General features: G+C 37.3%; 1 protein-coding gene across 3 annotated transcripts in view; it reads left to right on the forward strand.

Moving 5' to 3' along the window:
- KCNK2 (potassium two pore domain channel subfamily K member 2) overlaps positions 1–10,777 on the forward strand; it is a 235,503-nt gene extending 224,726 nt beyond the window's left edge. For all 3 annotated transcript variants that reach the window (XM_005540842.4, XM_005540841.5, XM_005540843.5), the window contains exon 7: positions 8,532–10,777. In XM_005540842.4, the coding sequence (XP_005540899.1) occupies positions 8,532–8,849 (318 nt within the window). In that variant the 3' untranslated portion in view covers positions 8,850–10,777. The remainder of the gene's footprint in view (positions 1–8,531) is intronic.
- Positions 10,778–13,912: the final 3,135 nt, after the last annotated feature.

The raw sequence follows: 13,912 nt of genomic DNA on the forward strand, positions 1-13,912 counted from the left end.
GAAATATGGCAAGTGCTTGTTTTCAAATTATGTTACCACCATGACAAGGGCTTTCTTGATATTATTTGAGGTATGTTAGATAACCTGAGGATGGTAAGGTTTGGAACCTTTATTGAGGAGGCAGATTCTAGGCCTCTGGAATCATGAGACTTTGCTCCATTGAAAAGCTATCAGAGGATTAACACTTATAGTTGCAGAGGAAGATGTTAGTGATTCTTCTAAAGTGAAATTGTTAACATATCTTTTTAATTTTATTTATTTATTTATTTTTTTGCGACAGAGTCTCACTCTGTTGCCCAAACTGGAGTGCAGTGGTGTGGTCTCAGCTCACTGTAACCTCCAACTCCCAGGTTCAAGCGATTCTCTTGCCTCAGCCTCCGGGGTAGCTGGAACTATAGGCTCATGACATCACGCCTGGCTAATTTTTTGTATTTTTGGTAAAGACGGAGTTTCTCCATGTTGGCTAGGATGGTCTCAATCTCCTGACCTCGTGATTCACTCACCTCGGCCTCCCAAAGTGCTGGGATTACAGGCATGAACCACTGCGCCTGGCCAACCTTTCTTTAACTTCACAGATTGCATTCCGTAAAGATGATAAAGTCCAGGTTCTGGAATAGCCTGGTGAGGTGTTGTCATGAAAAGTGGTGAGAGAGGGGAAAAGAGTTAGAGGGCTGGTAAGGAGAAAGGAAAAAAAGGAAAAGAAAGAAAGAAAATCTGATTTAAAGGATCTACATATACAATAGGCGTGAAGTTCTTCACTTTGAGAATGAGATATTAGCATCATAGGCTTCTTAGAATGCTGAGGAGTCTCTGCAATGACTAAAAAGTTAGTTTGAGGAAACATATTTTGGACCTTTACTATGAATAGCAATGGCTATGAGTCAGTGCTTTTCACTGGCTGCATCTTCCTGCTGAGAGGATCAAGATTATCCCCAACACAGTCAACCAGGAAGCAGATTCTTTGTACTGGATTGTGTATCAAAAATGTGATTTATTTGGTTGTCCTTTATTCACTTACCCATTTATCCAACAGTCTGACAGAATTCTCACGATGTACCTTCTTCTAGGAGCTGGGAATACTGAATAGAATATGGTGGACTTATCCTCTCTAGTGTCATGAAGTCAGGAGAGCAATTAGACTAGTAATTGTAATAAGTTGTGTTGAGCAGTAATGCTAGGGAAGTACAGAGGGGGATGGGTACAACTAGCAGATGATTCTAATGTATTCTAGAGGATCGGGAAATGGCTCCATGAGGATGTCCAGTTTAGCGTGAGTAGGAAATATGCTAGAGAGGGACTGGGAAACAGCATTCTGGACAGAGAGAAAAATAGGTAATGAATGAACAAAGGCAAAAGAAAGAGTAGGATTTTGAGGAAATAAAAGAAACGTTCAGGATGGCCCCTGAAGTGGAGTTTGAGACAGGTGGTAATTAGAACTGAGGCTGAAACAGTAGGTAAGCCCTAGATTACATGAGCCACTTTAAAGAGTTGGAACTTTATTGTGAGTGAAACGGGAATCAATTGGTTTTATGCAGAGGAAAGTACTAAGTTGATTTGTGTTCATTACAGGGCAATTTGGCGGCTGCGTGGAGAATGCATTTGAGGGGATAGGGAATTAAGTCAGCAAGACTGGTTAGCAGACCACAGAAGTAATGCACATGAGCCAAAATGGTGGACTCTTCCACAGTTTTGACAATAGGAATGGAAAGAAGTGAAGGAATTGAGAGGAAAAGAAGCAAATAAGCAAGAATTAGAGCTGGATATAAGAGTTGCTGTAGTGAACAAATTTGAATAAGAACTTGATGTAAGATTCAGTAAGAGGAGGAGCAAGGGATTATATTGAAGTTCAACTTAGGAAACTTAGTGGTAACACAATGCTATATTAAATGTAAAAACAGCAACAACAACAACAACAAAGTTAAAGAAGTTAAATGATTTCACTTAGGGACATATTAAGTTTGAGATTCCTGGGAGCCATCGAAAGTGAAGAGACTTAATAAGCAGTCAGTTATACAGATGCGGAATTCAGTAAAGATTTGACCTAGAAATATGGATTTGGGAGTCATCAGCAAATAGATGGTAATTGAAACAATCGGAAGGATGTGATTATCCAAGGAGAATGAAAATAGAACCCTGCAGAACAAAGGTAGTTAAGGAGGAGGGTAAAAGAAAATGAAGCTACAAAGTTGATTGAGAAAATTGACCCGAACAGTAAGACAACAGCCATGAGAGTGTGCTGACTCAGAAATTAAGAGCAAACACTGATTGGGAGGGACGGAGCAGTGCCATTTGCAGCTGTGAAGATCCGGCGAGTTAAGGACAGAGAACTTAGCGAGGTGGATGAGAACAGTTCCAGCAGAGTCGGAGAACAAGTGCTTGTTTATATATAGCACTCCATTTCCTTCCTTTTCTTTTATAAATCAGATCACCTGGGCTGTGAGCAGCATGTGAAAGTTAAGAATATATGGAATTCCAGTAAAGACCTCTTTCTTCCGTAAATAATATGACCTGTCGGAACATTCGTTGTGATTTTTTGGAGCTGTTTTTGCTCACTTTTTGTCCTCAGATTGGCTTACTAAGTAATGCAGATTGCTTGGTTATAGGAAGATGAAATACTATTTAAGTTGCTGAAAGATTTTTTTATAAAAATCCAATGAAGCAAAAGTATTTTAATGCACAAGGATTAATTTTAATTACCCAGAACACCAAAAGCATTATTTCTATTAAGAAAAAATTTTACTTATATAAATGTGATATTCTCAGGAACTTATTTTTGAATTTCTTTGAAAACAAAAAAGCATCTTTAGAGTTTGAATAGACAATTTTATCACCAGTAAAAGATGTGAGTCTGTACATTAGGGGATTATGTATTATTTCGTGAAAAATGACTACATTGCTATAAACTAAGCTTGTCCAACCCATGGTCCGTGGGCTGCATGGGGCCCAGGATAGCTTTGAAAACAGCCCAAAATAAATTCATAAACTTAAAACATTATGAGATACTTTGCAATATATTTATTTTTAGCTCATCAGCTATCATTAGTGTTAGCACATTTTAGGTGTGGCCCAAGACAATTCTAGTTTTTCCTGTGTGGCCCAGGGAAGTCAAAGGATTAGATACCCTTGCTATAATATAAGGTCAATATTTTTTTTCTTTTTTCTTTGTTTTGGAATGTGAATAATTCTTTCTTGCCTTGGTTTAGTTTTTGAGGGACTCTATTTTTCTCTTTTTTTCCTCCTGATTTTCTTGCTTTGGTTTGGGCAGTTATATTCCTAAAGTATTGTAAAGAATAGTAGAAAGGGCACAACAAAGGGGGAACAGGCTGGGTACTGTGGCTCACACCTGTAATCCCAGCACTTTAGGAGGCTAAGGCAGGAGAATCATTTGAGCTCACAAACTTGAGACCAGCCTGGGCAACCTCAGGAGATTCTATCTGTACAAAAAATTTAAAAAATTAGCTGGGCATGGGGGTGTGCACTGTAGTCCCAGCTACTTGGGAGGCTAAGCCAGGAGGATTGCTTGAGCCTAGGAGGTCAAGGCTGCAGTGAGCCATGATCGTGCCACTGTACTCCAGACTGGAAGACAGAGTGAGACCCTTTCTCAAAACAAAGAAAAAAAAACTAAAAAAAGAAAAATAAGATTTTTTTAAAGAAACGAACATATACTGTTATTGGTGGTTTAGATGAGTTGCCCAAGTGCACACTTTTATGAGTCACTGTATTGTTTTCAGTATCTTTAGGAAATTGAGGCAGTGTATCCTCACCCTAATGTAACCCGCTATAGGGTAGATTTCTGTATAGCATGAATTTGCCCTGCACTCCTCTAAAAGATGTTTAGACCTTAGAAGTAATAAATACTTAAAGCACCCTCGGCAAACCATATAATCTTCACCTATCATCATAATTAATACTTGTGTAACCCCTTATATTTTGAGAACACACACAGATATGCCCACACACACACATATATGTATGTATATATACACATACACATGGTCGTGCATCGCTTAAAGATGGGGCTATGTTACGAGAAAATGTGGCTTTAAGCAATTTCACTATTGTGCCAACATCATAGAGCACATTTACACAAACCTACATGGTATAGCCTACTGTACACTTAGGCTGTATACCGTAGACTATTGGTCCTAGGTTACAAATCTGTATAGCATGTTACTGTACTGAATGCTGCAGGCACTTGTAACACAATGGTAAGTATTTGTATATCTAAACATACCTAAATATAGAAAAGGTACAGTAAAAATATAGTATTATAATTTTTTTGGACCACTGTTGTATATGCAGACCAAAAAAATCATTATGTAGCTCATGGCTGTATATATATCTCGTTCGCTTGTCCTGTGAAATAGGTTATTAGCCCTGTTTTATAGATAAGGAGTCTTAAGCTCAAAGAAGGTTAAATTGCATAGCTGTGGGCACATAGAATGTGGTTATACAGCTAGAAGGTGAGGCTGCCATTCATGCCCCCACCTTTCCCTCCCCATTTCTGACAGATTGTTACTACAGCTCTTATGATTTGCAGTGTTTACTTTTCCACCTCTGGGAATTCTACAGAAATGAGAAAAAAATATGTTTCCAAAATTAGACAAAAATACTAGCCTCTGACAGAAATTGAATGCTAAAGATAACAAAGTATTAATAATTTATGGACTCCAACAAATCTGAGCCTTTCTTGCATTCAGCCTTTTCCTAATTGGCAGGAATCACTAACTGGTAGAAGCACTCGGCTCTACATGTTCCTGATTCCTGTGTGTTTGCCATTAGTGCAACCTGTGAGATCACGGTGACGTTGTGAAACTTCTTGAGAAAACTCAGTCAAGCCTAAGAAACGTTTTCATTCTTTGTCCAGCTTATCGGGACCACTTAAGATTCAAATTGCAATAAAGAGATGATTAAAATATTTAAAATACTTTCTGTGCTGGTGCCAATGATAAGGTGCTTTTTGCTACAAAAAATGCAAAGATTATACCTAAGTGTGCAGAAAAGAAATGGTGAGGCTGCTAGGAGTTCTGAGTCTGAAAATACTGCTCAATAAACACCCATAATGAAAAGGACTCTCATTGGTAATACAGGTCTATGTCATGCTATTGTGTAAAATTTTGTGTGTGTATCTAGCGCCTGCTATGTGCTCGGTGTTGCTCTTTTAAATATATTAACTTATTTGATTGTTATACCAACTCTATAGGGAGGATTCTATTGTTTACCCCACTTCACAGGAGAAAATGAGGCTAAAGACGTTAAAAAAACTTACCCTAAGACACACAATGAGTATGTGGTGGAGCCAGAATTCAAACTTAGGGGTTTAGATCCAGCACATTGTTCCGCCTTTCCAGTAAAATCAGACAGAAAATTCACAGTGTCTGCAAAATCAGAAAATATTTGTATTAGTCTGTTCTCATACTGCTGGTAAAGACATACCTGAGACTCGGTAATTTATAAAGGAAAGAGATTTAATGAACTCACAGTTCTACGTGGCTGGGGAGGCCTCACAATCATGGTAGAAGGGAAAGGAAGAGCAAAGGGCCTTCTTACATGGCAGTGGGCAAGAGTGCGAATGCAGGGGATCTCCCCTTTAAAAAACCATCAGATCTCGTGAGACTAATTCACTATCATGAGAACAACACGAGAAAGACCCACCCCGGTGATTCAATTGCCTCCCACCAGGTCCCTCCCATGACACATGGGAATGACAGGAGCTACAATTCAAGATAAGATTTGGGTGGGAACACAGTCAAGCCATATCAATACTCATGCTTTTCAACCCAGTGTTTCCACTTGCAGTAATACTTTGTAACCATTAGCAAAAGTGTAGGTACAAGCATATTCACTGAAACGTTATTTTTAATAGCTAAACCTAAAAAAAATTAAACATATCCAAATATTCACCAATAGGGGAATAATTAAATCATGCCGTAGCCATTCTCCTTGGGGAGCACTAGGTGGCTGATATAAACTATGAGCTGAAATAATGAGTGCTAACATGGGAACAGGACTAAAATTAGATGAGAAAAAAAGCTATGTACAAAACAATGTGTGTACTATAAGACCTTTTCTTTGCAAAATATTGATGATAATTGAGATGGAAGAGGCAGAAAGTAAGATTAGTGTATACAGATAGAAGAAAAACAATTGATAGCATGTGTGCTATAAATCCTACACTAATTACTATCATTATGGTATGAGATTACAAAGTATGTGTATTTGCAGTGATATATTTATTCATTTAACAGGTACTTATTGGAAATGTGCTACATACGAGGTTCCAGGTGCTGAGGATGTATATAGAGCTTACATTCTCATTAGAAAAGACAGAAAAGCAGCAAGTATATAGGTGAACATTTGAATTTTGATGCAAAAAGCCTGTGACTTTTATATTAAAAAGATATTTTTTAAGATAAGAAGACAATTACCAAAGTAAAGTGGGGGCGGGTTCTGTGAAAGTCCACAGCCCTTCTGTTCATGAAGGATTGCCTGTGAGGTAAGAGGGTGGTGGTAACCAAAACAAAGCTGATGGAACAGATTTCATTTTAGGTCCATCAGTTCTGACTGTGCCCCAAAACTTGAGACATGACTTAGGTGGAAAATAGAAAAATAATATAAACTATGGGAGGGTTTATTTGTAAGTGTGTATGGGATTTGTAGGGAGCCAAATCCGAATGACTGGGTGTTTGTTACCACTGATAAATACTGCCTGTGCCTTCCTAACCTGGGAGTCCCCCCAAAACAGAATTACATATTTAGTAATCAGTTGTATATCTAAGTATAGTTGGACAGGTTCCCTTATAGGAACAGTAAGTATCTGCAGGATAAATTCCTGTATATTTTGCGCCTCTTTCCCAGCAAGCTTCCCCTAAGTTGCCTCAGTGGTTAAGGAAAGCCTGATCTTGCTGATTCTACATGCCATAGAGTTCTCATTTTTCCAGCTTTGCTTTTTTTTTCAGAGCCAGACCTAGATATCAAGCAAGTATTTCTTGTTAGGACAGTATAACTAGGAAATAAAGGCCTGTTAGAATAAAAAGTGGATCCCCAAATGTATGTGTATGTGTGATTATGTGTGGATTAAAAAAAGAGTTGATTTGCCATGTACCATCCTCCTATCTGCCTTGGATATTTGAAGTTTCATTTCTGTTTTTGAGTACACACACACACATACACACACACACACATTTATATCTATAGCCTTCCTTCCAAGTATATGTACACATCATATTATAATATACATATATATCTATCCCCGCCAATAATTCTGATAAGTACAAACATTTAGAAACTATCAGTTATATTTCCCATGTTGATTTTTTAAAACAAAAATCAAGAGGGCAGAAATTAAATACATTAAACAGAGCTATAGTTGTTTGCTTGTGAAGCAAAGGAGAGCCTGGGTCACTTAAGAAATGAGTTCAGTGGATTTCCCAAGCTGAAAACAGAAGTGCCAGAAGAAAATGGAGGAGTTATTCCATATTAGGAGATTATTCTAAGTGATAGTCTAGATTATTAAAGTCTGGTTAGTTAAGAGATTATAAAGATTCCCATAGGATTGGTCATATTTTCTGTTTTAGGACACAAACATACAGACACAGTTTTGAAAGAGGTCAAAGAAAATGTCTGATGGACTCAGGGTGATTGATGGCACATTTTTTTCTTTAATTCTCAAAAGAGAACTACATAATAATAAATGCATAAAATCTTGCAGTTCGTAAAGTTCATTAGCTCCGCCATCCTGTTAGGTGTGTACTGTGAAGATGTCTATTCTACAGCTGAGGAGGTAGCAGCCCACGGGTTGAGTAACTTCACGGATTCCACAAACATTTATTGAGAAACTGTGCCTTGGGTTTAACTGTTTCCCAAGTGGGCTTCAAGGTGGACTTAACAGTTATTATTTATTTGCATTTCCTGAAAGCGGAAACAAAATATTTTGTTGCTTAGTTAGGAAAGAGAGAATTCCTAAATGACCAATATGAGGTTGGACACAACACTCTTGCACACACCATTTCTGATCTCTGAAAACTAGGTTGACATCTGAGCAAACAGCATTGCTGTTTTCAGAACTAAACAAGGTCACCTGGGTTCATATTGCAGACTCTTTTATTCTGCCTTGCTCCTTCTACTATAGCTTACTGCCCTTTGTACATTCTAGTACTTCTTGAAATTAAGTAAAAATGAAAAAAAATACTAAAAATATTTTTAAAAAGCTAGAGATTGCCTTTTTACAGCATCAAAAATGTCAATGACAGGATTCATGTGTAAAAACCAAGCACATCTAGAGCCCCTGAAATATAGTTTGATTCATAGAGTTTAAGTTCATAGGTTAATGTTAGAGCCACATCTATATAAGATAGAATCCTGCTGTGTACACCCCACCTAATTTCATCAATTCTCAGACCACCAGTGCTGTAAAAGATTACTCCACTCTTCTTTTTAAAATCCCGAAATAAAATGAACAGAAGATAAAGCACAGAAAATGTTGCCCGGCGTGTCGATATCTTTATTTTTTCTCTGCTTGTATGTTCCAGGTGGGAGAGTTCAGAGCGCACGCTGCTGAGTGGACAGCCAACGTCACAGCCGAATTCAAAGAAACCAGGAGGCGACTGAGTGTGGAGATTTATGACAAGTTCCAGCGTGCCACCTCCATCAAGCGGAAGCTCTCGGCAGAACTGGCTGGAAATCACAATCAGGAGCTGACTCCTTGTAGGAGGACCCTGTCAGTGAACCATCTGACCAGCGAGAGGGATGTCTTGCCTCCCTTACTGAAGACTGAGAGTATCTATCTGAATGGTTTGACGCCACACTGTGCTGGCGAAGAGATTGCTGTGATTGAGAACATCAAATAGCCCTCTCTTTGAATAACCTTAGGCATAGCCATAGGTGAGGACTTCTTTATGCTCTTTATGACTGTTGCTGGTAGCATTTTTTAAATTGTGCATGAGCTCAAAGGGGGAACAAAATAGATATATCCATCATGGTCATCTATCATCAAGAGAATTTGGAATTCTGAGCCAGCACTTTCTTTCTGATGATGCTTGTTGAATGGTCCACTTTCTTTGACGAGTGGAATGACAAGCAATGTCTGATGCCTTTTTGTGCCCAGACTGTTTTCCTCTCTCTTTCCCTAATGTGCCATAAGGCCTCAGAATGAATTAGAATTGTTTCTGGTAACAATGTAGCTTTGAGGGATCAGTTCTTAACTTTTCAGGGTCTACCTAACTGAGCCTAGATATAGACCATTTATGGATGACAACAATTTCTTTTTTTTTTTTTTTTTTGTAAATGACAAGAAATTCTTATGCAGCCTTTTACCTAAGAAATTTTCTGTCAGTGCCTTATCTTATGAAGAAACAGAACCTCTCTAGCTAATGTGTGGTTTCTCCTTCCCTGCCCCCACCCCTAGGCTCACCTCTCTAGTCTATTACCCCAGTTCTCCCTTTTGAACACCATACCTTGCTGGAAACAGTGTGTAAAATGACTGAAGTGATGATGCCCGAAGAAGAAATAGATGCCAAATTACATGGACATTGAAGCAACACTCAGCGTTGCCTAGTGTTAAAGGCACTGCAGAGAAATGAGGTACAGAGGTGGCCCCTCTGAGTATTTATTTGACTCAGGTACCAGTGGTACATATATACAGTGTAATTATGACCAGGCTGGTAAAATTGGCTGCTCCCAAACAATCCCCTTTTTCCTGGCAGTATTTGGAATTTATCATTTATTAATAACTATACATTTTTTAAAGGCAGAAGAAGAAAATCTATCTATCTATATATATATATATAAATGACCTGACAGAAGAAAACTGTTAAAAATGGATATTATTGGAGGCGATTTAAAATGGTGGGTGTGAATTATCATTCTGATGGAAAGGAAATAGCAAAACAATGTGTTACAAGTATTTGCTAATAAACAGTATACTGCCAGCTTCTAATTGCTTTTTGATGTATGAAAGGCTTATATAATTTTCTTTTCGTTGGGTGACTTTTGCCAGATGAGAGGAGGTGGCACAGTGGTGAGTGCAGGGCACAGTCCTAGCCTTCTGTGGGTGTACTTTTGGAGTTGTGACTTGGCTGTGAGGGCAGAAGTTGAAGTTGGGATCACTGTGACTTTGCACATAGAAAAATGCAGATTGCAGGCATAATTCATCTCTGACATTAGAGAAAAAGCTGTTATAGCACAATTTAAATTTTGAGAGTTTGCTGTGTTTTTTTTTTTAACATAAAAGAGGCTGATTATTCTTTTTAGTTTAATTTTATATCCCATAATTCTTCAGATGGTTCCAAGATTCAGAAAAAATTCAGTAAATGCACCCCGTAAATTGCTACCCTTTCCTTTATTTTCATACTTAGATCTGCTGTACATTGTATATATATATAATTTTTAAAATGCAGAAAGAAAATAATTTCCCTAAATATAAATGCAAACTGATTTCTTTTACTTTTTTGTGTGTAGGGGTGGGAGCTGTATCTGAATAAGTGGCATTCAGATTAGGGTCCTGAAAAGCCCAGAATCTTTAAAAACAAACAAACTAATAGATGCTTATTTTCCAACATTTAAATTTAAGCTAGAAATGTAAATATTCAATTAATTTGTTAAAAGTACTTTTATAAAGTTAAAAAGAAATTCCAACCAAAATTGTAGAAAGTCAGGCTCTTTTAGAAAGAAAGCTACACCCATTTCCTCAAATAACTGTTCCGAAAATTTATATGGTGGAATGCACCATGTATAAACTGTGAATTGTATTGACAAATAAAGTTTGTAATTAAAGTCAGCATTTTCTGAGTCTCCTGCTTGCTGCTGAGAATTTAGATATGATCTAGGTAGGTAGAACTCCAGGATGTTACTTTTCATGCTGAGTGTTTGTCATTCCTTTATTCAAAATATTTAAGAAATATTTTCGATGTGTTGATATACCCTTGCTAAATACATGCAGACTGTTTCCCTCGGTGGCTAGTCATGAAAACCAAATATAGTGAAATTCAGTTTTGAAATAAGATATTTGAAATCGCATATAGATTCAAGGTTGTTTCTATTATATTACCGTATATTTATGTCATATTTTATTATTGTTAGACCTTGTCTTGACACTGAAGTAGACTGAATGCTGAACACAGGTGCCTGAATGGTTTTTTGTAAGGAAAAGACAATTAAGCATCCCGGTGGTATTGAAGTCTAAAGAAGGTAGTTACCAACCAATCTTCTAGACCTTATACCACAAAACGTTTGGACTACTTACCTTGTTCGTATCCTACATAAATTTATTGATCAATTCCTAAACAATTTGATGGTCAGTAAGTTTTCTAAAACTAGCCCCCAACATCATCCTTAGGATTAGGGGGATTTTAAGAAAGCGTGTATTATATTAACTGAAATCGCTTTTATTTTCTTAAGGCTTATTTTGTTTATTTCTTGTAGGGAGAACCTTGATAAAGATTTTGACAAAACGTGGAATATTCTAGTGAGTTTATTTTTCCATTAGGCCAGTATAAGAGTGAGTAGTTTTTCCTGGGAAGATATTTGAAAAATAACTACTAGACCAGAAAGTATCAGGGACTCCCTAATCTATATCCCTAGATGTAGATTCTGGAATATGCTCTCTATCCAACCTTACGGATGCTAAATGTGAAAGTGGTTCTTTTGGAGTTCTTTCAATCTCTTACATAGATCTATATACTATGCTACATAGTTCATGTGACACACCTTGTTTTTCAACAGTATTTCACTCTTGCAATTCAGAAGAAAGTACAATTTTTGAGGCCAAGAGGGAATTGAATAATGTGCATCTTGGCCTTCAAAAAAAGAAAGAACAGTGTGTAGGGCTCTATTTATTTCTCAAATTTTAAGGAACACATGACATAAAAGACCAAGTCCCATCTAATTCTGTGTCAAAAATCAGTAAAATTATTTGACTCTTAAAGCTTAAAGTTCAGAGACTTAGGGAAATTTTAAGTGGAATACCAAAAAACAAAAAAACAAATGTAGGCATTCTGAAGATTTGAAATAGCTGTTTATTCCCAAGAATTAGAGGTCTAGATCAACTTGCCTTTCTTTATTTGTTGTTTTTAATTCTTGCTGGTCTAGTAAAGTCATAACTTATTTGTGATTCGCATTTCTTATTAAAATGTAAGTATGACTTTGTTTTTATATAAACTAAACGGTTTTTTATTTGAATGTTCATAACTCCATTACAATTAATGTGTGATATTTGCTTTAGCATGAGTTTACTTAAATTTAAAATTAAATTAAATTAAATTTCCTTCCATAGTGAAACTGGCCAGGTGTGGTGACTCACACCTGTAATCCCAGCACTTTGGTAGGCACAGGCGGGTGGATTACTTGAGGTCAGGAGTTTGAGATGTAGCTGGCCAACATGGTGAAACTCCATTTCTACTAAAAATACGAAAAAATTAGCCGGGCGTGGTGGCACATGCTTGTAGTCCCAGCTACTCAGGAGGTTGAAGCAGGAGAATTGGTTGAACCCAGGAGGCGGAGGTTGCACCACTGCACTCCAGCCTGCGCGGCAGAGAAAGACTTGGTCTCAAAAAAACAAACAAACAAACAAACAAACAAACAAAAACCTAAATAAATAAAATCAAATAAAAGTTCCTCTCATAGTGAGACTGGCCTTGCATATGCTCATGTGTCAGTTCCAAGATAGAACAGGATAACCTGGTTATTTCTGACAGAAACTTTTGTGAGTAACCTATTGTAGTTATTGAAGTTATCTTAATATAGAGAAAGCTTCATAAGCTCCGCTTGCTTTCTTCCTCCCCCAACCACTTCAATGACCCTCTCAAAGATTTTCTCCTCTCGTTTCACACATGATACTTCCCCAGCCATAACCCAACTACCCCTTCCTGAAAGACAGGGATTGGTTTCAAGGACCAGGAGTTTTGGTCTTGGTCTTTTGTTTTGACTCGATTCTGTTGACTAAACCCTGCTTTTACAATTTCTAATATTTATAAAACCATTTATTGTTTTCCTAGTATTAGCTTTATAAAATGTTTTCATTGTATTAGGTTTGTCTCAATTCACAACTATTTTTTCTTTTTATCTGGGATTCCTTGTCAAAGTATTTTTGTTTAGTCACCAAAAACTCACTGCCTAGCCTTTATTCTATTTATTTTGAACCTTTAGACTTGGATTTCTTGCTCTGAATTCATCAAGCTAACTCACACGGGTATCTTCAATTCTAAAAGGGACCCCAACAGAACCAAGACTCTTTCATAATCTTTCCCCAGACCTGGGCTTCTTGTGTCATCTATTTCAGCAAGTGGCACAACTATCCCTCTGGCTGGGCAAGTCATCCTTGATATCTTCTTCTCTTCGTCACCTCCATCTCCACCTATCACCAAGCTGTTGACTTGTAACCTAAATATGTTTTCAATTTGTACATGGCCATTGCCTTAATCCAAGTCAACACCATCTTTTCCCTTCACTCAACTGCTTTTATATCATTCTCTTCTCATCATTGATGGTAAAGAGTTCTTTTTAAAAAGAACAAATTGTCTACAAGGCCTTCTTCTAATTATTCTACTTTATGCCACCCTCTCCAGACTCATCGTGTATCCCTCTCTACCTCTGTGAACCCCAGTTCCACTAGATTTCTCCCTTCTGTCACAAGGTTATGTTGATGTTGTCCCTTTACCTGGAATGCTCACTCTCTTTTTACTCTTTAACCCTTTTCACCTAAAAAACTTCTACTCACCCTTCAGAACCCAGCTACACTATCACTTTCTCTGATAAGCCTTCCTTAATGTGAATTCAGGTAACTTTGTAATATGCTCTATAAAACCTCTTTTCTTTCCTTCAGTTTATGATTAGATATTCATGACTATTCTTATTTATTATATGTCTCCATCACTAGAATATAATTCATTTGTTTTAGCATACTATTTTATCCCCA

The sequence above is a fragment of the Macaca fascicularis genome, chromosome 1, assembly GCF_037993035.2.
Source record: "Macaca fascicularis isolate 582-1 chromosome 1, T2T-MFA8v1.1".
Taxonomy (NCBI): domain Eukaryota; kingdom Metazoa; phylum Chordata; class Mammalia; order Primates; family Cercopithecidae; genus Macaca; species Macaca fascicularis.